General features: G+C 44.8%; 1 protein-coding gene across 2 annotated transcripts; it reads right to left on the bottom strand.

Annotated features, from left to right (window-relative positions):
• Positions 1-11431: 11431 nt before the first annotated feature.
• LOC136534953 (RNA cytidine acetyltransferase 1-like) lies at positions 11432-21758 on the bottom strand. Of its 2 annotated transcripts, none has more exons than XM_066527306.1 (25): positions 21652-21758; positions 20291-20462; positions 20075-20197; positions 19700-19873; positions 19391-19501; positions 19175-19308; positions 19004-19097; positions 18812-18910; positions 17456-17592; positions 17285-17379; positions 17060-17183; positions 16893-16980; positions 16654-16753; positions 16514-16566; positions 15430-15606; positions 15309-15346; positions 14811-14898; positions 13947-14126; positions 13738-13846; positions 13460-13529; positions 13240-13387; positions 12965-13093; positions 12748-12873; positions 12501-12566; positions 11432-11972 (listed from the first exon to the last, which is right to left on the bottom strand). In XM_066527306.1, exons 2-25 carry the CDS (start codon positions 20423-20425, stop codon positions 11730-11732), a joined length of 2841 nt encoding a protein of 946 aa, XP_066383403.1. In that variant the 5' UTR covers positions 20426-20462; positions 21652-21758; the 3' UTR covers positions 11432-11729. The 2 variants fall into 2 exon arrangements, with proteins under 2 accessions (XP_066383403.1, XP_066383402.1); XM_066527305.1 differs by lacking the exon at positions 21652-21758 and adding an exon at positions 20844-21098.
• Between the last annotated feature and the right edge of the window lie 3249 nt (positions 21759-25007).

Here is a 25007-nt window from a genome sequence, read left to right as displayed (position 1 = left end):
TAGACAGATCAAAGTCGGGTGATTACCTGTCATCTGCAAGTTTAAATGGATCTTTGGTTACTTATGTTATCATGAAATATGAGCATGTGAAGTAATAAATCTAGACCAGGCGGACTCGGTGTGTGTGAGCCATAAGACATGGAGGTCTTGTGAGCGGATTCTTTCCGTCTATGTCGGTTAAGGTCCATACCATTGTTGAACTATGTGCGGTGAGACTTTGTAGTACTAACCACATACTCTGGTAAGCCTTAACTTGGTGATTCTATTATGAGAATGGCTACTCGCGCACTAGGAGTGGAGAGATGGCGGGAATAGCGTGTACCCATGTGGCAACGGGCTGGATTGGTGGAGTACTGTATTCTCGGGTGGCGCGGACCCGTTCTTGTTTTAGAAGATCCGAGGGTAGGTTGATATATGTAAGTTGGGGACCTACATATGTCATGTGGTCTAGAATTCCTAGCTGGGTTAACAATCGGTTCGAATCATCGTTGCTCCTCGATTATGAAGACTCACTTCTCTGTTCATCATCGTAGTTTAATAACCAGAACTTGAGAAAGGTTTGCGAACGAGATTGATATGAAGTTTATGATCTCATTACGGATCATGGCAGATTCATATGTGGTACTTATAAAGTTTTACCTTTGAAGTAAAGAATTTTGTTAAAGAGCTTTTACGCAGAAGAACTTTGATTATTGTTAAAGCCATACCTTGAATCCCATGAGCCGGCATTCCTGAGTTCTATCAGTTTTATTTCGGTTAAGTCTTGTTGAGTACTTTTGTACTTAGGGTTCATTGACCCTTATTGCAGGTGAGACTCATGAGCAGATCTATTTTGGATCATGCTGCATGACGGTTGTTCCTTGTGATGACGATGAGAAGTAAATGTATGGCCTTTGGGCAGGGCAGTTTCATTGTGTGTTTTATATTATATTATAATGCCACTCCACTATTTCATTTTGTAATAATCATCGAACTTAGTTATGAGGTTTGAAACTACTATTTTGTAAATTATGTTATTGTATGACTTCCGCTGTTTTTACTCTGGTGTAGATATTTGAATAAATGTTGTAATACTGCAATGACTCTATAATGTGATCCTGCTCAGAAATCGTGGATGATTCAGGGTTCCCTGAGGACACCCGACAGTCTTCTTAAGTTACCAAAAACATATGCACAGATGTCAAAGGTCGTCGGACAGTGACAGGTGCATGTGGGCCCTATAATTTAGGAGGTTCTGCCACATCTAGTGTGCCACCTCCTTCGATGGGAGCAGCCCCTTCTTGGTGGAGGAGGCCAGCACCTCTTCATCCACATACGAAGGCCTCTAGTTTGAGATCGCGCCTTGGATTTACAGACAAATCTATGAGTTTTTTCTCTCCCTCACCCTACCCTCCTCTCTCTTAGAAACCGCCACTATGCATGAATGGGCTTGGCAAAAAAGAGGAAGGAGAAGAGGCAGTAGTTGGAGAAAGGTGAAAGAATGGGAGGAAAACCCTCTCCCTTCCACCTATTTAATGAGGGAAGGTGTGCGGCAGGACGTGGCCCCTAGTTGATGGGACACGCCCTGCCTGGCGAAACATCACCTGGTAAATAGGACATGGCCTAGGTAGGGCCCACCACTACCATAACCCGGGCATGGGAAACAAGGCGCAACTGCACACAAATGACTCTCCACCTTCCCAGGCAGGGTTTGGAAGGGCCCACCAATGGAATCTCCATCAAGGAGAGACCAACGGTTCACCTGAGTTGATCGAATGGCTTGGGCGGTTGCCGAGAGACAGGTAAGGAGCAGTGGGATGCCCCATGTGGGCTATGCTGACTTCGTCATGAATGACGGGCCTAGATTCTATTCGGACATGTCCGATAAGAGCTCCCTGAACCCGTCAATCAAGCCATCAAGGTAACTTTACCAAAACCCCTTTTTGTTTTCTAGTGCATGATCATTCATTCTCATGCATACATTCATACATTCATCCATACATTCATCCCATACATTCAAGCATCGCATATGTAATTGTTGCATCACAATGCTTCCTATTGCATCATGAAGCGGTAGTCGCCTTATTCGATATGAGCGATGATCGACCGGGGTTCGAAGGCTGACCCACGAAGGGCTCGAGGCCACCTCGTGTCAAACAGAGCTAGGGGAGAAAATGCAGATGAGCCCCAGCGGCCCTCATCTGATCCACTCTGAAGTGGACAAGGTCATATAGAACTTCTCGTTTGGTCCTAACATCGAGCCATGCCCGTTGAATCTCCATCGAGGGGAGGCCAGCAGGCCACCTGAGTTGATCTCTAGAATGGCTCAGGCATCTACCGAGAGACGGGTTAAGGAGCAGTGGAATGCCACATGAGGGCTATGTCGACCCTGTTATGAACAACGGACCCAGATTCCACTTGAACATACTGTTATTAAGCTCATCGAGCGTGTCACTCAAGCCATCGAGGCAAGCGACGTTAGCTCAACCCCTCTGGTTGCAGAAACCACGGATGGGGTAACGCATGAAACTAGACTAGAACCTTGGCAGCACCCGATGCTTGGGTTGGTGCTCCACCCCGACACTTGGGGTGGTGCTCTGTGATGGAACCGACCAATTATATGAAATTAAGTAAGAAAATCATCCACCAGAGCAGACGATTGAGCAAACTTAAGCCCGTATAACCCGGTAGTCCATGAAATCACGAAGGATTTCAAACCAACTCGTGTCCCAGCCACGATCGTAATAAGTTTAGCGGTCACCATCACATATTACATAAAAGTTCGCGATCTCAGATACATCAGAGTTTAAACATAGTTATTACAAACCTAGTTCGAATAAAAGTAGCGGAAGTCATTTGTTCAAACCACACACACACACTCACGTGGAGTTTAAATATAGTGCCAGCTGAATGATCATCTCCAACAAAAGCATCAGATGAGACAGTAAGGAATGACCATGCCCATGGTCCTAAGCATCACCCATCGTAGGATAAAGGCAGTTGATACAGTAGCCATAATACATCTGCCCATCTGCAACAAGTGGGAATAAAACCCTGAGTACTAGAAGGTACTCAGCCAGACTTACCCGACATAACCGAAAATAAATGACACCAAGGATTATGAAGGGCTTTATAGTAGGGTAGCTGACTCATTTGCAAAAAGAAGCATTTTTAGCATTACGAGAACCTTTAGAAAAGCATTTTTGCCAAGTTAATTATTATTAACCTGTCGACTAGATTTGCACCTATACTAGAGTAAACATGTGATTAAACAGATAACGATAACCCATGATCATTAAACAACTTCCTTACTGTCATATTCATTATAACTGTCCAAGTGTTCCATAACATTTACTACGATGAAGTAACTCAAGTCAAGTGCTCACTATCCAGGAGCGATGGCGATTCGAATCGATTCCTAACCAGCTGGTGATTTGTTCCTTACACAAACCTCACTCACCCGCTAAAGTGAGATATTGATCACCGAGTCAACTTTCTAGGAATCTCGAGTTTGCCAGGAACCACATGTACCTGGGGGCCGACCGACTGCACTTTGGTCTTATCATCCCGCCCCCATGTCCTACCACACCTGCTCCGGTACAGTGCGTTGCGGGCAATCTACTCGGCCCAAAAAATCTCCCAGCTTCGCGGTCGGAAGGTACTTTATCCGGCCAGCTAAATGTAAGGCATGCGTTCAACATGACTCGAGGCCCAACAACGGTCGGTCCTTAATCGACACAGACAGAAACACTACAGTCCAAAACTCTGCAAGTCTCCGTCCGGTCTCAACTTCATTTAACACTTAGTTATACCATGACTTCATAGTCATCCAAGCAGATCCAGGTAACCACCTATAGCTCGCAGGTGACAGGAAATTACCCGACTTCTATCGGTCTAAGCCAGCTAAGCATTGACTCGACTGCGGATACCAGGGTAACAAGGATATAGTATAACAAAGGTAAGCAAGGTATAATGCAGCAACGGTTGCAAACAACTCCTGAACATAATGCATCAATTTAAAGTAAAGTATTTAATTAAATCATTGCAAACCAGGAGAAAAATGCTCCGGGGCTTGCCTCTCTCGAAGGAGCTCGGACGGTGATCGGGGCACTCCGGAAGCTCCTCAACATCCTCCTCGTCGGCTTCTGGCACTTCCTGCTGCTGCACCTCGAACTGCTCCTCGGGCTCCTCGGGTATGACGACTGGGTTCTTGGTTTGCGATCCTGTATGATGCAATGCGCGTAAGTGATTATGCAAACGGTGCATCGAAGGAGATGAATGCAATGGATATGTTTAAATGCAAGGTAGTCAACATCATCCAAGAAACTATACTACAAGCACATGTCATCTACTGCATTCTCTTCTACTACTAATATGTTAAGTTAACATACCTTATGAAATGCTTCAAAGATACACCAAAGCTTTACTAATTTCTTAATCACACTTAAAGCAACACTTGCTTAAACTTTAATTAATAATAGGTTTGAATAGCAACATATATTTCTGATGCTCCTAAAATTCTGAGAAAATTACAGTAGCATAATACTATCCTAAACAGACTACCATAAAAATTTCATGGCATTTGGATAAGTAAACTATCCTACACAAAAATGACAAGCTATAGCATAAAAATGAGCATGAAATTACTTTGTACTATGAAAAGTGTCAAACAACAGAATTAATATTTTTCCTAGGTTCTTCATAGCATATAATGACTGTGCAAAAATTACCACATGCATGTTTTATACAAAGTTTGCTCTTTAGCAAAAATAACAAAAAATCAGCCATTAAAGGCACTTGAACTACACCTCAAAATTTTCCCACAGCACATGCATGAAACATATTTTTCATAGGAAGTACATGACCTAATAAGATTAACAAACTTGAAATCATATTTTTCTGCAGACTATAGATTTTTCTACATATTTTTCAAGTTGTCAGCAATATCCATGATTAAATAAAATCCTACAGAAAAGTATCCCAAAAATGACATGCAAAAATTTTCCCAAGTAGATCTGATGATAAGGAACCTAGCAAAATGTGTTTCAACAAATTTGGAGCAAGTTTGACCATCCAAATATTTTTCAAACCATTTCAGATTTCAAATAATAAAGAATAATGAAAATCAATTCACTTAAGCGTTACTGGGCCGGCCCGAAGGGACCCGACGGCCCACGACACAGCGCAGCCCAAGCCTGGCTCCCCCTTCGGCTCAGCGACTGACGCGCGGGACCCCCATGTCAATGACACAAAATAGGGGAGACGGCACACGTCGGCGCGGCGATGATCGAGCTCGCCGACGGTGATCTCCCCGGTGAAACCGACGGCACCAACGTGCACAGCACGCTGCCCCGCACCGATGGAAGTACAAAACGGACCCCCTAGCCATAACGAATGAGGTCGCCGGCGGCAATGGCGGTGGCGGCGGCGCTGCGCGAGGTACGCCGGCCAACTCCGGCCCTAGCGGCCCGCTCTGAGCTTGGCGTGAGCAATAAGGTGATGCAGGGAAACAGATGGAAGGGAGAGAAAGGAGTAAGCAGGCTCCGGTGGTGCTTGGCCACGGCGAGCACGCACTCCGGCGAGGCGTCAGCCATGGCGGAGCTCGCAGAATCAGCAAAAGGGATCCTCACCGGGGCTCGATTGACGTAGAAACTGGCGCAGCAGGTGCGGCTAAGCAAAGCGGGGCTCATGGCTCACTGGAGGCGGCAACGACACGGAGGCGAGCGAGCTGAGCAGCGGCGACTCACCCTGCGGCAATGGCGGAGGCGCGAGCTCAGCTCGGAGTGGACTGACGAGGCGAAGGGACGCGGGTGAAACAAATAAGCCAGCTGCGGGGCGCGTGGCGTCTTCGTGGCGGCGATGGCCTGACCGGTGGGGGCAGCGACGGCGTACGGCCACCACTTGGCCACCGCGGCCTGACGATGTCGGCCAGCTGGCCGGCCTGAACCGTCCATCAGAGACCGCCGAGACCAACTGACAGCGCGTTTTTGTTGCTTCCAAACTCCAAAACGGTGACGAGTTAGCAATTTTTCCTTGAAGCAAAGTTGTAGATCTACAATAGGGCTACAATTGTTCTATAGAAATCCTAAGCTAACTCGCAAAGGACAGAGAGTAAATTCATGCCAAAGTCGTGTCCATGAAACTGAAAAATGGAGTTTGTACTTAGAAAATTTCTAAGTGTTGAAATCAACCCAAATTCTGACTTGTGGGACCATTTAGAGCATGTTGTGCACATTTTCATGACTTGGTCACAAAATAACTTTTGTTCCTTATAAAATTTTCTACAACTTTGCTTTAGGTTGCTCAGACATGCAAACATTCTAAGTGGCACTTTTTGAACAGTCAAACCAAAAAGTCCTAGGGTCAAAACAAGTCAAACCATGATTTGAAATCTTAATCAGGCAAAATGATCAACATGAACATTGTTCCTAATGACTTTCTAAGCATAGCTAAGATGTTTAACAATATATTTAGCTATACCACACCTTGGTCATACAATAATCACGCACTAAAGGTACTAAAACGATGAAAAACACTTGAAATGGTACTCTTGTTTCAAAGTCATGTTTCCCATGTTTCAAGTGACATGCTCATGAATGGATGAATGATGCTCATGAACATGAAATGCAAGTGCAATTAGGCAAGAATAACACTAGGGGTGTTATAGATACTATTGCAGAGGGGTTCAGAGGTCACCAACAGTTGCCCTATGCTCACTGGATTACTTTTCTGATTCACAGGGCAGTCATAGTGAGGCCTCTAGAGATGTTGGCAGAGTATTTTGGTGCTACTACAGAGTTTCCAACCTATAACATGACCTAGATGCTCCGTCACAGCAGGCCGAGTGCACCTACCCAGCCGCGTCGTCGCCCAGAGGTGCCTGAGACTGCAACCCAGTAGGATGAGACTATCAGGGGCATTGCAGCTATAGAGGAGGAGCAATTAGATGCTCAGCAGGAGGGTATGGTCGAGAGCGACCCCAGCGATAGTTCAGATGACGACGATTAGGATATCCCTCAGATGCCTCCTCGATGACATGACCATGAGGTTGGTAGCTCCAGTTTAGCTCCATCTGCACTGTAGACAGACCCCACTCTTCTTGCTATACTTGAGCGGATGAGGCAGGATCAGGCTCGCCAGGCCCAGGAGACCATGGCTACATTTGCATAGTTTCATTTTAGACAGGATGAGTTCCAGCGATAGCAGTAGGCTATCTAGTAGCAGCAGCAGGCTATGCAGCAGCAGCAGCTCCTCATGCAGCAGCAGTTACTTGGATTCATGCAACATGTTGTCTCTGCTATTGGAGCTCCACCGCCACAGCCTTCACCCCAACTTGGTTAGCCTGCCACCACTTCTATGACTCTAGTTTTCTAGCCTAGTGGGCTTCAAAGTCAGGGACAGCCAGCGCCATAGTTTCCTTCACCTACAGAGCAGGTGTCTCAGTGGTTTGCTTCGCCAGTGCTAGTTCCGCAGTTCACACCTCTTCATACGAGCTTCACTCCGCCTCAGAGTTCGTTAGTGCTCACCCCAGTTTCCAGGAGCCTTGGTGCTTCATTTAGTGAGTTGACAGGGTAGCCTACACCACCAGAGCTACACGTCCCTGGTCCTTCCATAGTTGCTCCTATTACTAGGATTACAGAGACGCTCCCATCTTCAGTTACATCATCAGAGCAGGCAACGCTAGTTCTAGATCCGACCTAGAGCGCTTTAGCATCACTCCTAGCGACAGAGGGTCAGACTGTATAGAGCTCAGGATCAAATGATGATGCCGCCTAGTTCCAGATCGCTCATTGCACCTTAGCGCCCTACTCGTCCGCCACAGCCCCGCCGACCGACCCTTAGGTTTTGGTGTTTGACGCCAAAGGGGGAGAGGGATCAAGTATGATAGACTTAGGGGGAGCGATATATCTAGGGGGAGCTTAGTTATTACATTTGGATTTTTATGTGTGAGATACATTATTATGCATTCATATTTACTTTCATGCATCGAACTATATTTATGTGATAGTGATATCTACGTGATGTGATATTTATGTGATATGTGACATGTGTGCTCTCTACTTTGAATTATTTACATGTCATGTCACTTGATTATGCTCATTTGTTTTGCTTCCGTGCTTTTACTCCGATGCAAATGAGCTTTATTTCTTATACTCATGCTTATTTCATATCTATTGAGTACATTATATTGGCTTGGGTCATATAAGCTTGCCTAACTCTTTTGTTCTTATTGTCACAGGCTTATATGAACCAAGCATGTTGAAAACCTCATCTCTTTTGCATACTCGAGGTGGTATTGTCATCAATCACCAAAAAGGGAGAGATTAAAAGCATCTAGGCCTCTAGTTGGGTTTCGGTGATTAATGACAATACGAGATTATTGTGACTAACGTGTGTTTTGCAGATGCAATTAAGTTAGGTCATGGTAATAGAAATTGATTGGGCAATCATGGTTGTCATGCCCCGACGATGGAAATCATTTCGATTTTCAAAGGGTGGATGACAAGGTTAAGGATGGACTAGATCTAAGTGTTGTTTGGTGTTGAAGAGACACTTAGAGTAGTTTAGGACTTTGTTTTTCCTTTGACCATACTATTAAGGGGGATATGGACGGATAGCTTGACCTAGGTGAGTTTAGTGGGTTAGGTGTGGTGCACACTTGTCATATCTAGCACTAGGTAGCTCCTAAATAGCCCTTAGATCAATTGGAGCCAACTTCATTCACATATGATTGCGAGTTGGAAGTGAATGGATGATGGAGGGTCAAATATTGACCGGGCGCTAGTTCCGTTGTGACCGAACGCTGGCGCAGAGTTCAATCAGTTCATTTGATCAAGGTGAAGTCGTCTGGTGCAACCGGACACTGAAGTTGAAAAGTGACTGAACGCTGGCAACCGGACGCTGGGTGCCAGCGTCCGGTCAACTCCAGTAAAGTTCTAGAGAGCGGTTTTCGCGATCGGACGTGTCCGGTCAGTGCTGACCGGACGCTGCTACACCACTTAAGTGCTCGGTTTCGGGAAGAACTGACCGGAGCGTCCGGTCACCCCACAGTGACACATAACAGTTCGTTTTGAATGAGGGGTTATAAATACTTCCTCTATTCACTCAATGGATTACTTTTGCTCATTTCAACAGCTGAGAAACACCCTTGAGAGTGTCAAGAAGAATAAGGTCCTAGTGAGGTGATTGAGATTTGAGAATCCAAGAGAGAGGCCTCATTAGTGAAAGCAAGAGTAGTCAAGTGTGCATCCACCCTTCTCATTAGGCTTGTCGTGGTCAAGTGAGAGTTCGTGCTTGTTACTACATTCATAGAATTGTCATGCTAGAGTAGGATTGGAACATAGGTTGCTAAACTTTTGTGCGGTAGAACAATAGAAACACTTTCTAAGCATAAGGGGTAAAGTGGGCTAACTGTATGATTTAATTATTGCAAAGATTTTTAGAATTAGCCCAATTCCCCCCCCCCCTCTTGGATATCTTGATCCTTTCAGACCCATCCTCGCAACATGTCATTCCAGGGGACTCACATCGCCCATAGTGACGGACACATGGTCACTGTGCTGTCTACTCCCTGTATAGTCACTGATCAGCACGCTATTGTAGCGGGACTAATGAGCAGGGTCACGCAAGGATATCAGGACATAGTGTGCCCTAGTCTTTCCACTATCAAACCTCCCTTTCACTGTGAAATCACCGCCAAACTTTGCATTCAAACAGACACAGAGGTCGTTGAAGCTAGGAGGTTCATCAAACTATTCCAATTCTTCTTCCATATCCTCAAGCATACCATTTTCTTTCCTAACACTTCCTCCGTAAAAAACTCGGACACAACAATCAATCTACAAAAGCATTTGAGGAAACTTCATCAAGTCATCCAAATCGCCGTACGTACTATCTATAGTAATATCAATACCTATACTAACTATAAATATACTAACTAATCCAATATTAACACCTATACAAGACTAACTACAGTAACTATTTATACTAACTACACTAACTAACTAAACTAACTAACTAACTTCACTGACTATACTAACTTACTATACTACCTATACTACTAAAACCTGTTGGAAAACCTAAATAATCTCATCTGATTGGGACCCCAACTAATTATAGAAATCATTTCTCATTAAAACTAATTTTGCATCTTAACCCTAAGTAACAACAGTTTCGATTCAATCAACAAATAGACAACGGGAGTACCTTGACAACGAGAGGGAGATTGGGGCTTAACCAAATCCACCAATGGCGACGGGGTGGCCGCCGCCGGCGGGCTTCTTCTGGGAGCCGGAGAGAGAGGGAGAGGGGTGCGGCACACCGTCGACCGGCCAGGGGAGGGACAGGAGGGCGCAGGTGAAGGAGACAATGGGGGAGAGGCCGGCCGGCGGTGGGGAAGGGGCCGCCGCGCCGGCAAAGGGCACGACTCCCTAGAGCGGTGGGGAGACACTGAGACAGAGAGAGAGGGAGGAAATGGGGAGAGAGGGTGGCGCAGCGGCGGGTGGTCGCGGGGAGAGGCGCGGCGGCAGCTAGCCGCGGGCGGCGGAATGGCGGCAACGGCTGGATGCGGGCGACAGCGGGCGCGTCTCCTCCTCGATCCGATTCGACTGGAGAGAGAGAGAGAGAGAGAGAGAGAGAGAGAGAGAGAGAGAGAGAGAGAGAGAGAGAGAGAGTGAGGGGAGGGAGGCCTGTCCGCAGGCCTATATCCGGCCCTGTCGCGCCGTGCGCGATGGCGCGGCAGAGGCCAACCACGTCATCGGTCAGCGGCCCACCTATTTCCACGTCAGCAGCGTTGTCGCGCCACCATGCATGGTAGGGCAGCGTTGTTTGGCCGTGCCGTGAAAATAGACGCGGCCAAAAGCGTTAGATTTGAAAATAAAAAAACAGTGTCTGATTTGGAAATAAGTTTAAAAAGGGGTTAGAAATAAAAAAAAAATCTCGGCTATCACCCATCAAAACGGCCAGGAACTGTTGGTGCAGTGGTTTTGATTTGAGGCCTTTAGGGTCTGCAGTTATTGATGCAAAAGGGAAACGATGGTGCGTGTTGACAGACACAAACATTGCAGCCTGTGTGCCATCAAGTCAAGCGGCCGCTCGATCGACATGTTGCTCTAGTATCACGAATTATGGATCGAATTTACAAGGTGTTTGGATCAGAAATGGTAATGCAAACGCAAACGTAAATAGAATACGGTGGTAACGTTAACAAATCATCGGAAGGGCTGAAACAAACAGGTAGTAAAGGGGTCGGTTACCATCGTAATCAAATCACGTTACAGTTTCCCCAACCAAACAGCACCCTCAAGTCTTCGGTGTTGCATCGTTGTTGCTGCTTACCAACGACAGCGACATACGATGGCAACACACACACAAACGCCACTCTTCTTCCTCAAACCTCACCATAGGTCCCAGGCACACGTTAGGAACATCAGCAGTTGGTTAAACTAGGAAGTAGTAAGTTGCTTCTTTTCTCCAACAAAAATGAACTGCATGATTACAGCAAAAACTAGTATATTCTATTGAAGAAATGTTACATCAAAATTTGTGGACAGCGACCGGTCATTGGAACTTCGTCAGAAGTGCAAACCCACAACTAGCCACGTCGTTCAACCAACCTCTGCTGGGTGTCTCCTTTCCTTTGATCAGATATAATATAAAAAGCATCCTCGCGATTTCTGACGATGTCGCTGGACCAGAGCTCCAAGACACAGGAAGTCAAATGTGTGACAGATACAAATTCAAGGGATAGCTTAAGACCTTTTCTTTTTCGACTCGGATCTGCCACCGTCTGCTCCTACCCTTTTCGATTTGCCTGATTCCTTGTGCTTCTCTTTCTTGTCTGCCTTTGTTTTGTTGGACTTCACACTGATGATGCCGCTTGCAGACACCTTGGTGTTCTGCAGGGCCTTCTCGATCTCATTGTCGTCACCAATTGCATACTTTTGCAGAATCTTTGGGTCCACAGCAGCTTCATTTGCGGCTCTTCTCTGTTCCTGAGATTTTGCCCATACGGCGTTGACAGAAGTGTCAATAAGGGGTAAAACCTTCATGCTTGGCTTCATGAAATCAATGTATAGACCAGCCAAAAAACCTAGCTGATACGATTGCCTCTTTATATGAGATGGAGTAGATCAAAATCATATACACAATTGTAGGTATACTGAAGCTAGAATTCGATTTTGTGCACAAGACGATCGAACTGGCTCTTCACTGGGTTCTTGAAGAAAGAAAGGGCAGCCCCAGTGCACATAGCTCCCGCTTGCGCAGGGTCAGGGGAAGGGTCCGACCACTTGGGTCTTTTGTACGCAGCCTTTCCCTGCATTTCTGCAAGAGGCTGTTTCCAGGTCTTGAAGAAAGAAAGAAAGAAAGAAAAGAATCTATCTCTTACCTATTATTGTAACAACTAAGTATTTGCATCTAATTAGGATCCCTCAAGGTACATGGAATTCTTTGATTGTCCTTGTTACTTAGTACCAAGCTCAGAATTATAAGTATTTATTGATGGCAGTTTGAATTCTCACCTCAACTTCCTTGGCTGCTTCTGCAAGGTCCTCATCCATTGATTTGCTAAGAGGGGGCATTTCAATCTGGGTATAGCAACATAGTATGAGCAAGTCAAAGCACGACGCTTGTGAAAAAAACAAAAGAATAAAAAGGTGTTCCAGAGTATGGTCATACAAATTTCATGTGACTACAGTAATGCACTAGCTAGCATGCAATGTTTTATGAATTGAAATTTACAGAAAGAAACTAAATATATTTTCTTACCTCTTTCAGTCGAGGTAGGGTTGCTTCAATTTCTTTTCCTGCAATGTTATGAAGATAACCATACAACTTCTTCATTGTCTTGATGAAGTTTGATAGAACCTGTTCCCTTTCTATCCCGAGTTCTTCCTGTGATTAAATAAATTAGTGAACAGCTGTGAGAAATCTTGATGAGAATGCCAAGTACTTTGGACTTGCTTTAGATTAAACATGAGCTTACCTTTACAGTGCCTATGTCTTTGTCCTGCAGACCCATACAGAACAAAACAGCTGCTTGGGCACCATGCAATGACACTGGAAGCCTCTCCGAAAAATACTGGTGTGCAAGGATGGGTACAAGGTCCAGAATCTGGAATACCAAACGCATTGAAATTTGGAGTAATGATTTAGATGCAAAAGACAATTATTCTCACAGCACAGCAGAAAAATATACTCTGCAAATGCATCAAAACTACATACACCTTATCTTCTGGATTGGATAATTGTGTTTCTTACCAGATGATAATCGACTAAATTGTTTGAATATGCTTCTAGCCGTTTCATGTCATGTGGTGATAACATGTCTCCCAATAACTTTGAGGTGCTATTATTATCGTATTCTGAAGGCTCATGGTTTGAGTAATCAATCTTCGAAGCCAAGACACTAGAAAACATACAAAACAAAAAATTAGAATGCAGAAAATTTACTGCGCTAACGTAATTTGAATGTTCATACCTCATTGCAAGCTTAAAATTGAGATGCCGGAAAGAAGTTCCCAAAAGCCGCCTGAATCTTTGTCTGAAATCTGAACATAGCTTTCAAATTTAGCTAGAGCACAAAAAATAAGCCTTTTACGCAAAAGAATGACGTAATAAGAAAAACAAAACACCATCTGTGCATCTAAGATTAGGAAGATTAAAACCCTTTTTTTTTACTGAACTTGAGGTAAAGCACACTAAGCAGCTTCAGCTAGAAATGTAAATGAGATCGAGCAAAACGTGAAAAATTAGTACCTTGATAAAACGGATCCAAAAATCCACATTTGTTTGACTCATTAACTTCAATGTCATCACTATTTAAGGGCCTCAACACCATACAAGTATGCTCACCAGTAACAGCACTCTGGGGAAAAAAAAGATATAGCAATAAGCACAACAGAAGGTGAAACTGAAACACTAAGTTCTGTCAATCTGTTATGGCAAGTCTGGTTAGATATCATTACTGGAATCTGGCCAACATAGAACGGATAGAAGTTGTGCTTCCGCCAAAAGCGGAAAAGCTCTTGCGTTAGTCCAAATGATACACCAAGATAATGGAGCTTCTCACGACGACGATCACGAAGATGAACAAGGAGTGGTGGAAGATTTGCTCTAGGTTTTATGTTCTCTTCTAGCAGTGAAGCCTGAAACAACATATACCAAGTTAAAAGTTGTTATACCAGTAAGGAAAAGAACTGTGCCAATGTAAGTGATAACATATTTATTATATGTTAAATCCTTTTTACGCCTTTATTTGCCAGCAGAAGAATAATAGTAATGTTATAGTTGGTGATACAATCAAACAGAAGGGCATATGTAATGCTAAATATCCAAAGGAAGCGCATATAACAAATTCACTATTCATAACTTTCATGAGGCAAAATACAAAAAAATCAACATATAATTGAGATCATTCAACAAGTGCATTGTTTAACTCAAAATTGAGGATGAAACTTGCATAAAAATGGACAAAGTAAAGGAATGCGACTGAATTATAGTATGGATACAACCAAATATATCCTAAATAGAAAAGGCTGTATTGATAGCTATACGCCTGGACCACCTGGTAAACAATCGTATACTCCATATTATACAGTAGAAAACAAATGAAAACATGTGTTATTTTTCTACCAAATATTTAAGCTGTAATAGTAGTGGATATAACAATATAATTTTCCCTAGTTAGTGCCGTACGGTTTGCAAAAGTTAAAAATAAATTAGCAATAGTAATAGAAGGTATGGGAAATATATCCAAGTTCCTTTGTAAGCTTAGTTCCAGCTATTTTCTTTGAGCGTAATATTGAGTACAAACAGATTTCCATTCAAACCTTCTCTGCAGCTTCAGTAATGTTCACTTCAGGCTCTTCTGTTTCCTCCTCATCGTCATCAAATTTTATCATTTGCCCTTCATAGTACCTTCAATTTTTTTTAAAAAAAAGGTCATGGTCAAATAAAATAAAAACAGCTATAGCTGAATTAGGTAGTTCAGTTATACAGTCCTTTTCAGACATGTGACGGATAAAAGATAAATTATGAATATATTTCCAAGAAATACTTCTGTACAAAAGTTGCGCATGGGTGAACAAGTGCCACTATGGTTGGAAAACATTTAATACAGGAAATCAGGGGGGTTTAATATCACAGCGATGGTTAAGACTGTAAGGGTTGTGTTTGCTTTAGAATCAAAAGCGAAGCACCAATAATCCTATATATCAGGTGCAAAGTAAAGCAGCGTAAAGAAGAGTAAAATTTAGAATCAGAAGCAAACCACCAGTAATCACTATATGCCATAAGGATACAAACGGAAGCAATGTAAAGAAGAGTACCTTGTTAGAAGGTCCACAGCAGCTGAACCATACCCAAGCTACATTAGGCAAAGAACATAGAATGATATAGGATGATGTCAACATACGTAAACCAAGTCACATAAATGTAAAAAGAATGTACCCTCAAGGCGCTAGGATGGACAGCAATTCGCACTATACGAGCTCCTGAGAGACTTGGAAATACATTGTCTTGGAACTGTTCACAAAATTTCCATGGTATTTGATCGCCGGAAGGTGAACGGCCCTCACTTAGGCTTTTCATAGCTGACTTTCGAGATATTTGTCCTTCCAAACAAACCTGAAAATACAAAACGTAATATTTCTGTATTACATGACGCATATAGTATGAAATAACCTAAAAATAGGCCACAGACAATATGAAACTTGTTAGTGGCTTTGGTGCTTGATTAGAATATCTTAGACTGAAGCCAACAGCTAAGAATGCTAGTTCACATGGTGATACAAAAAGAATTAAAAAAAGGGCGTACCCAGTGCAGTGTGCGGGGTCTGGGGAAGGGTGTCGGTGGCAAGCCTTACCCTCGCCTGTGCAATGCGAGGAGACTGCGACTCGAACCCGGGACCTTCCGGTCACAGGCGGTAAGACTCTACCGCTTGCACCAGGCCTGCCCTTCTTTTTGTTTTTGATACAAAAAGAATTAACTCAAACAAAAGTCAGTTAGGTCAATGACATATAACTTTAATAAAAAAACTAAGTACTGGTGCACTTGGTGTCTATGTAAGGAGAAATATTATGCATATATGTGGCAATGGTTCATGTGACCCGGTGCTGTACAATTTAAGAACCTAAAGGCCTCTGCAGTGGCAGTGAAAAGCGAGCCTTGAGCTGACGTGGAAGCGAACCATACCGAATAAAATTACTGGAGTATACGATGCATGAAAAGGCGAGAGAAGAACCAGCTCTTGTTTGAGTCGGTGCAAGCGCATTGAATATTATATTTTGGCTGCCAAGGCTTGTCCATAGGGCTACTTGAAGACATGTTGCACAATTTTCTTTACTTGCTTAATCTTGTTGTGGGGACTACTTGTGGAGTGATTGCCCTAGAGTAACTTTTTATACCATGTCTGTGCGGTGGCAATGAATCGATGCAACCAGTGCTGATTCTCTATAAGACAACAACGAGAAGAACCAGGAGCAAATTTCAAAATAACATCCAAAGGAATGAATTCAAGAAAGTTATCAGAACCTGGATTACACACAGGATATCAGGGAGCTGGTTTTTGGACTCATCAACAGGGCCTATCAAACATGGAAACACAAGTAAGTACTGCACAATTATAGTATCATATTGAACATCTATAATGGCAAGAGGGTCAGTCCATATACCAAGCAATACAAACAAATGATGTGCTGGTGCATCCGCCATTAATTGCAAGTCATTAGGCGAATTTTTGTAGTGGGAAGCAACATAAAGTGCCATCATCCGCTGAAAATATTAATGAGACCAGTATCCATTTAGGAAGATGAAATACATTCTCCTTAAATTTATATAATTGTTTTAAATTTAGCAGCCTAATTTTCCAAATATATGAACGGAGCATGCAAAAAAGGAATGTTGCTGATACCTGTAAAAATATCTCACTCTCCTTGTGATATGAGAAAAGTGTGTCCCGGTTGACATAATACAGATCACATTCTTTTGGGTGAGGTAGCCTAAGAAGAAACCATAATTCTTTGTTTGAAATACTGCAAATTTGGACAGCAAAAAAGTAGGTATTCGGATGATGCTCACCTGCTGATATTTGGAATGGAGTTTGCAAGGTCCAAACAAAGTAAGTCATTAAGCCAGGTCTCAATAGGGTCACCAGAGGCATATCTAATAGATTCGTTCAATTCAATTTTCTTAAAGAGCCTACCTACATGACAAAACAAAGTAGACTATAAATGCAAAACAAGAAACATGGAGATTTCTTCCAAAAAGTAGTACACTGAAATTGAAAACTTAAACGACTCTTACTGGAATTAGATCCATTAGATTGAGCAGATGGCTGGCTTTGGGATTCTAGTTGCTGGAGAAGCTTCAGAGACAATGATCGACCTGTACCTTCGTACCTACAACACAAAATCATCATGGTCGATTACATCCATGACTGAATTATGATACCATATAAAGTAACTGAAAACATACCCATTGACAGTGGAAGAGAGGAAAACAAGGTATGGACCAAGCATGGACTTAACAATGGGCAATGGAATAGCAGCAGCTTCATCAATAACAAGGAGTTCAACTTGAGAAAGCTTTCCATGATCATGTGGTCTCAGATACTGCAGACATTAGCAACTCTAAGAGCCAGGTAAACTCATATAAAGCAAGGTGAGTAGTTGCAAAGCAGTTTTCTTCATAAGTACATATATTCAATGTAGATGGAGAAATATAAGCTTTGCAAGGACGATGCATTTTTCCATTGGGATGAAATAAAATATAATCTACATTGCACAATAAAAAAAAACCTCGAACGGTGGGGGAAAGACTGCCCTGACGGTTTTGCACTAAGAAACCTCAGCCAAACCGGCCGAGAAAACCCTCGAACCCTGGCCTCACCCTATAGGGCCGCACCGTAACCTGGGCTAGCGACCATTGCCACTACCCCCAGGTAGGACTGTACCGTTACCATAGGCCGGCGCCCTGCCACTATTTTTTAGGGGCGGCACAGCAAGGGGATTTTTTTTTTTGAAAGCCAGGATTTGAACCCCGGCTGGCTGTTCCTACTACTCGGTGTCCAACCACCGTGTTACCAGTATTTTGATTTACGTAAATCTATTCTTTCGCCATTTACATTATTCAATGATAGGATACATATTTCTAGATTCATAACGAATTAGTGATCAATTGTTCAAGTTAGCACTATAAGTGTAGACTCCGCATTCATATGAGATGCAAAGATAATAAGACGATACAAGCATTTTTACGTTATTGATTGCCAAACGAAAAAAGCAGATAGCATAGTAAACCATAATCTCAAGTCTCAACCAAGCAGCAGGTAACCATAAAATATATATCTTGAGTAATTAAAATTGAATCGATTTGCTTCCTATTAACAATCCCAGTGTATGTTCACACCTAACCATCCGATCAACCGCATTGGCTTAATCTTGAACTGCCTTCTGCCTCTCTCTAACAATTAATAATAACAGAAACACCACAACTATGGTCCATAATGATCATCATCACATTAGTTACAAATGTGCATTGCACTTGCTTAAACAGCATCTAAACAAGTTATTATTTTACAACATCTTGAGAAGTAATTACTGTTTGCCCTTCCCGAGGAAACTTGAGACTAAGTAATAAAATTTAAGCCCTCAAAAATGAGAACCAGCCCCAAAATTTCACAGGGAAGGCTAAGAGTCTTTAGAACGCATGAGCTGAAGTCGGTTTCCAACATATCTGCGACGTGAGCTTCAGGATGGAGCATCATTGTGGGTGCTTCGGATAGGACTATCAAACACAAATGGTAGGCTTGGCAAGCAACCGAGTAATTACCTGGATTGTCTGACGATGTTGCTTATAGACATTTATTTGAATTGTTGCTTTCTTCAGTTCTGGATCGGCACTCTTCACCACATCATAATGCAAATGCTCCTGAAAGAGGAAAGAAGATGCATTAAAAATTTAAAAGCACATGTAAAGAACACAGCTACACTTTAACAACAAAACCAAATAGCAGAAAAGCACCTTGTACTCCAATGCATTTATTCCCTTGCACACAAAGTCAAACAGAGTTTTTAAGTTTTCTGGACTTGGAGCGGTGACAAATATATTTGAATACCTAAGAAATCAAACAATTAGCACTAAGAATATTAGCACATTCGACTAAATATTGACTTCCATTGGATTGAGCTTTACCCAGCTGTTACGGCTCCAGCAATGGCAAGACCAAGGGCTGCTGATTTACCACGTCCACGAGCAGCAAGCAAAGCAACCGTACTCCTCAGGGACTTATCCAAAATAGAGTCAAGAAAGTTGATGACAGCTTTACCCTGCAAGTGACTTTAAGTTTCAACATATGGCACAAAAATCTTTTTTTGTGAAAATATTGATGGAATTAGCATCGAACTGCACCTGATCCAGTGTGCAGCACTTTCCAATTAAAGGACCAACAGGAAAGTCTTCACGAAATTGATCCTTGAGGTCTTTCAACTCCCTCTCTCGTTTCGACAATCCCTCAGAATCCTAGGCACATGATAAAATATGCACATTGCAGAGGAATCAAATGATATGAATTACAGAAACAAAATATCCAAGGGATTCACCAGAACATGGAAAACTCAGCAAAGCCATTCATCATAGGATAAAAGAGAAGAAATCCTATTAGGAAAAAAAAGGAATGCTTAACATAACAATAAAGAAAATGGAATTAAGCACCCATACCTCATTGTTTGTAACTGGTTGTATGAATTTCATGTGAGATGATATCGGCAAAATGTTAAGCTCATCGTCCATCACAACACATGCTTTGCATGATGCTATAGACAGCAAGAACCTCTCATTGAACCTTGCGGCCGCTTGAGTATGAGACTCTGTTCGAAACCTTTCATGGACATCCTGTTGGCACAGAAAGAACCAAACTCAAAAATCTAATTCAGCACGAATGGGGCATGGGGCAGGTGGTATAGAGATTCTTCATTCTTAATAGACAACATGTGGTACCCAAAAAAAAACTATCGAAGCTATCGAGTTCCTTACTTAATTGAGTGTGTATGGGTGAAAGAGAAGTGAAATGCAGAGAGGATAAACGAAACTCACCATGACCATTGTATAGAGGCTCGTGAGCGAGGACAGCGAGCGGAGCAGCAGGATTATCAAACCACCACCCTCAACTGTCTCAATGGTCCGTGCAAGAAGGTTAGGCGTCAGCGCCTCAAAGTCCTGAAGCATCATCAACAAAGAAAATTCAGCAACAAGGAAGCCGAGGATGGCAGCCTCAACCAAATGTAATAGAAGAGAAGCTTCAGGCAGAACCTGTAGTATGCACATGCCGAACGTGTTACCAAGGACCCGCTCAGAGTCTCTGTAGAGGCAGTATGTAATGTCCGAGGTCTCCATGAAGAGGGAGAACGGGTCGGCCTTCTCAGGGTCCAGGAGACCCCGCTGCATGAGCTTCTTGATCTGCTTGCCGCGCTTCTTCTTGTGGCTACGGTACAGGATGAAATGGAGGACAAGTAGGGAAGTAAGTAAATACAGCACTGCACAATGCAAGCCGTGTCGTCTCAGCCAATTCATCCACCAACCGAGCAGCAAGTTAAGGGTCTGTTTGGATACACATGGCTAATTACTAGTTGGGGCTTAAAATTAGCCCAAATTAGCTATGGTTGGCTAGCTAGTTGGCTAATAACTAGTTGATGACTTGGCTAAAAAAGTAGCCCACCTATTAGCTCTCCTGTTTGGATGCACTAGAACTATTTTGGCTAATTTTTACCTAGCTAGCAATTAGGCCTTGTATCCAAACATGCCCTAAGTAAAGCAAGCGTGCGGTGGAGGAAGACGCGGCCAGTCGCAAGTGCATCACCATCACCTGCTGATCTCGAGCTTGTCGCGGTAGCACCAGAGGACGGAGGGGCGCGACTTGACGCGGGACTTGGTGAGCATGTAGTTGAGGTTGACGATCTGGTCGCGCGACTTGTCGCCGACGATGACGAACATGGAGCGCTGCCGCTGCCGCACGCCGTTCTCGATCAGCGTGCGGATGCGCTCGTCCACCTTCTTCCTCATCCTGCCGCAGCTCCTACCTGCTGTCGCCGGCGGCGGCTGTTTCCGAGGGGGGGGGGGGGGGGGGGGGGGGGGCGCGCGGGGGTTAGCTAGGGTTTAGCCGCCTCGCAGACGCCGGCCTGAATCGGTGAAGGCGCGGGCGGGAGGACGGAGAAGGGGACAGGGGATGATGTGTGATGGGAGCGTGGACGGCGGGATGGGGGCGCACGTTTGAGATTGCCCCCTAGTTTTTATTAGGGAGCGCGATACTGGGCTGTAGATTGGGCTGGGCTTTTTAAGAGCAGAGCAACTCCCAATTCCTGTCTTTCTTTTTGGCGGCGAGGTAAGCCTACAACAGCAAAAAAAAAAAAAAAAAAAAAGTGCTAAAAAAAATTACAAGCCTATTTGCATGTCTACTTCTAACGTGGATGTTAGCATGGCTATATTATTATCGGTGCCCAAAAGGCCACCGAGTCAATGTGATCGCTAGCATTGGAATTGCGTAATAATCCTTATTTGCATGTCTGGCATTCCAATGGTAAAAAGGACGCAAACACCTTATATCTTGGAGAATTTTAGGGGCTGTTTGTTTACCTAGCCCATGCCCAACCCATGCAACACGTTTGTTTGATTACCTGGACACCTTCACAGGGCCAGGCCAGCACGAGCGTTAAAGCACCCACGGGCCTGGCTCACCCTGGCTGGCTTGAGCGCTGACGCGTGAGATGGGGCTACCTCCTTTTTTTCAGCCACGGCCCCTTCTGGACACCTCGCGCACCACGACCGCTACGGCACCGCCGCCTCCACCGCGCCTCTGGCATGCAAGCAAGGAGGATGAGAGCGCTCGCCATGGCCGTCGCCCTCGCCATCGCGGCCCTCGCCTTGGCCGTCGCCCTCGCCATGCTTCGTGTCCACGGGCTGCACTTGGGAGCGCCGACGCGGAGCGCATGGAACGCCGCGAGCCCGAGCAACGCCTGTCACGCCACGGCGGCGATGGGGCGCTCCCCCATCGGGCGGCCCAGCTGGCGGAGTAGGCCCACGAGGGAGCCCCCGGAGTAGGCACAACGTGGGGGTCGTTCGCCGCGCCGCGGCCGTCGCGCTCGCTCTGCGTCGCCACGGGGCTAACTACCGCGCGCGAGCTGCGGCTCGAGGGCCACGCGCCCATCGTGTTCGAGCTTGAAGGGTGAGGTGGTAACATTACCAGAATTTCCTATATGCATCTGTGCAGCCAAACAAACACAATCTCTATTTGGCTCGGCTCATTTTGGTTCAGGGAAACAAACGCGAGAGGTTGTACCATGGGAGCCGTGCTCGAGCCTGGCCAGCTGGCCGTGTTGGGCAGAACCATGGAAACCTTACTGTCCTGGTCTTCTTGTGCGGTCCAGGGGTGCGGGATGGGCGACGGCGTGCTCACGCCAAGGAGACCGGTAACTGAACTCTGCCGCGCATGCGAACGGCCAACCAGGAGGCCGGCTTGGGCCAAGTTCTAGTCGTCTCCAGCACTAGGCAACCGTCCGACCGGACTTTGTTGCATCCCAGGCTCCCAGCGCCAGGTTGGTCGAGACACGCATGCACCCAATCAATCACGTTGAGCCGCCGGTGCGGGCGTGTGGCGTCGCCGAGGGTACCCAAAGCTTGACACTACGCTACGGACGACCACCGTGGCCCACCCAAGTCGTGAGTCGTCGGCATATTCGCACGATCTGACAGCTCCTGCTCTCCTCTAAGGCCTTCTGCAGTGTGCTCCTAGAGTGATGCTAAACAACATGTTCGTTTGGTTGTGGCTTGTCGTAAACGATTGTAAATTTTCAGCCAGAACAGTATTTTTCTCTCCCACAAATCAGTCAGCATTATTTCTTCACGAACCAGCAACGATATGAATCAGCCAACCGAACAGGCTGAAAATTTTCTCGGCACTACTACACACTTTGAGCCCGTGCCAGCACCGATGCCTGAAATGAAAGATTCTGGAACGATGAATGTTGAAGCAGCTGTGCCCATTCATTAAACAAGTATTTTTTTCTCCGGAAATTAGGCACCAGGAATCAAAATGCACGCTGCAGCGTTCTTGAGTGATGCCAGTTTTTTTTTTCAGGTGAGACCTAAATTTTGGTGGGCATCACCACTTCCACACTGTGGAAGGCCCAACAGCTCTCTCTCTGTCCCTGCATGTCTGCATCCGGCCGTTGTGTTGCGGCGACGCAGAAATTCCGTGCCGCGACGGCGAACTACAGGAAAAAAGAAGACACGGCAGCTGGGTCGCCTGGGCCCCGCGGCGGCGACGTGTCTGGCCAGCGTCCCGGCGCACACACGTACCCGGCCAACCATCTCCGTTTGCCCACGTCGCCCCTTCTCCCAGCACACGTTTCTGATTCGTTCATGTTTGGCCCCCCCGCCTCCCCGGCCGTGGCTACTGATCGAACTGGTGTATGCATTTTTGAAATGAACTCACGTTGTTTTTTTTAAATGAACTATAATTTATAATGCAGGTTTAGGCAGGAATGGAGATAGTTTGAAGGCATCTGCCCCTGGTAGTGAGTAGTGACTAGTGTGAAGACAGAAGAATGGTCGAGGAAAAGAAAGGAAGCAAAGGTGCTCGCACACCACTCGGAGCTCAAGGAGTGTGTACCATTCTCATACACTAATCCCAATCCCATACGTCAATTTCGAAAATATCTTATGTGGCATTTTTGCCGATCCGGCCCCTCAGTGGCATGCGAAATTCGTTAGTTGTGTTGCGTCACGTTCTTGTACTATGATATGCTAAAAAGAAAGACGCTAGGGCGACTGCCAGGTCCAAGCACAATTGAAGTTGTCCACTGGCGGGCTTATTGGTCGTATCTCTCAATGTAATTATTTTTAATCTGAGATGTTGGGTATCAAGCTTAGAGCCGACCCCAAGCTTTTCTTTATTTAATGCTTTTTCTAAGAGCATTTTTAGCTATCTCCAAATAACATTCCTTGTCTTCGTATAACCGTCATATTGGTGGAGATGGTGCTATTTTCTTACTCCATCCGTCCCCAATAACCTATCTTTTTGTGGGCACCAAAACATTCCTCTTCCCCCACCCCCCTCAAATGAAGGAGGAGTTACATCCTTCACCTCCCTGCACACTATGAGCCATGGGCACTGCCTCCACCCACGATGCTTCAAGTCCTGTCCGCCTGTCCGCCCTTGGCAACAAGCGCAACAGGTCACGGCATGGCATACATCTCACGCCCCCTCATGCTAGTGACGACACCCATAGAGATTGACTTGCACGGCATGCGGGGCGGTGTGCGTGTTGGGCCATGGCACCATAGGCACGGTCTTTCTTGCCATAGGTGGTGATAGGGCTGGATATCGAGCCAGCTCGGTTCGGCTCGGTCCAGCTCGAGCTGGCTCGTTAGGCTAACGAGCTAGCTCGGCTCGACTCGACTCATTAATATTATGAGCTAGAGAGGCAGCTCAGCTCGGCTCGTTAGCGAGCTCGAGCTGATTCGTTTAGCTCGCGAGCTACTAAAAAAAATAGGACACATATGTTTATAATGTTCATGCCACAATAATTCCAGAAGGTGACGTCCACCATTATGCAACCATACATGATTAATACATATCAGGTTCATCAAAAGTATCAACCATGCAACATAGCGGCCATCCATGATCCATGCAGTTCCAGCATACTTACTAGTTGCTTGCCACCACAGGCTTAGAAAAGTCTACAAATTCAATGTCAACATCATCATCTTCTCCCTAGAAAACAATCCATAAATCAACATTTAAGTACCACAACAATTATAAAATCAAAATTCATATGAAACAGCAGAAAATAAGAATTACATATCAATAGAATAGGTGTACACTTCTAGGCCAGCATCATCATTTTCTAGATTCATGGTCGTGGGCTGATAGACCTCGGCTCGTTTGAGTTCGTGAGCAGCTCGCGAGCTGGCTCGTTAAAACAGCGAGCAGACTTCCAACTCAGCTCATGAAAAAAGTTAAAACGAACTG

Source organism: Miscanthus floridulus, unplaced genomic scaffold, assembly GCF_019320115.1.
Source record: "Miscanthus floridulus cultivar M001 unplaced genomic scaffold, ASM1932011v1 os_2424_1_2, whole genome shotgun sequence".
Taxonomy (NCBI): Eukaryota; Viridiplantae; Streptophyta; class Magnoliopsida; order Poales; family Poaceae; genus Miscanthus; species Miscanthus floridulus.
This window is presented reverse-complemented; position numbering and strand designations above follow the sequence as displayed.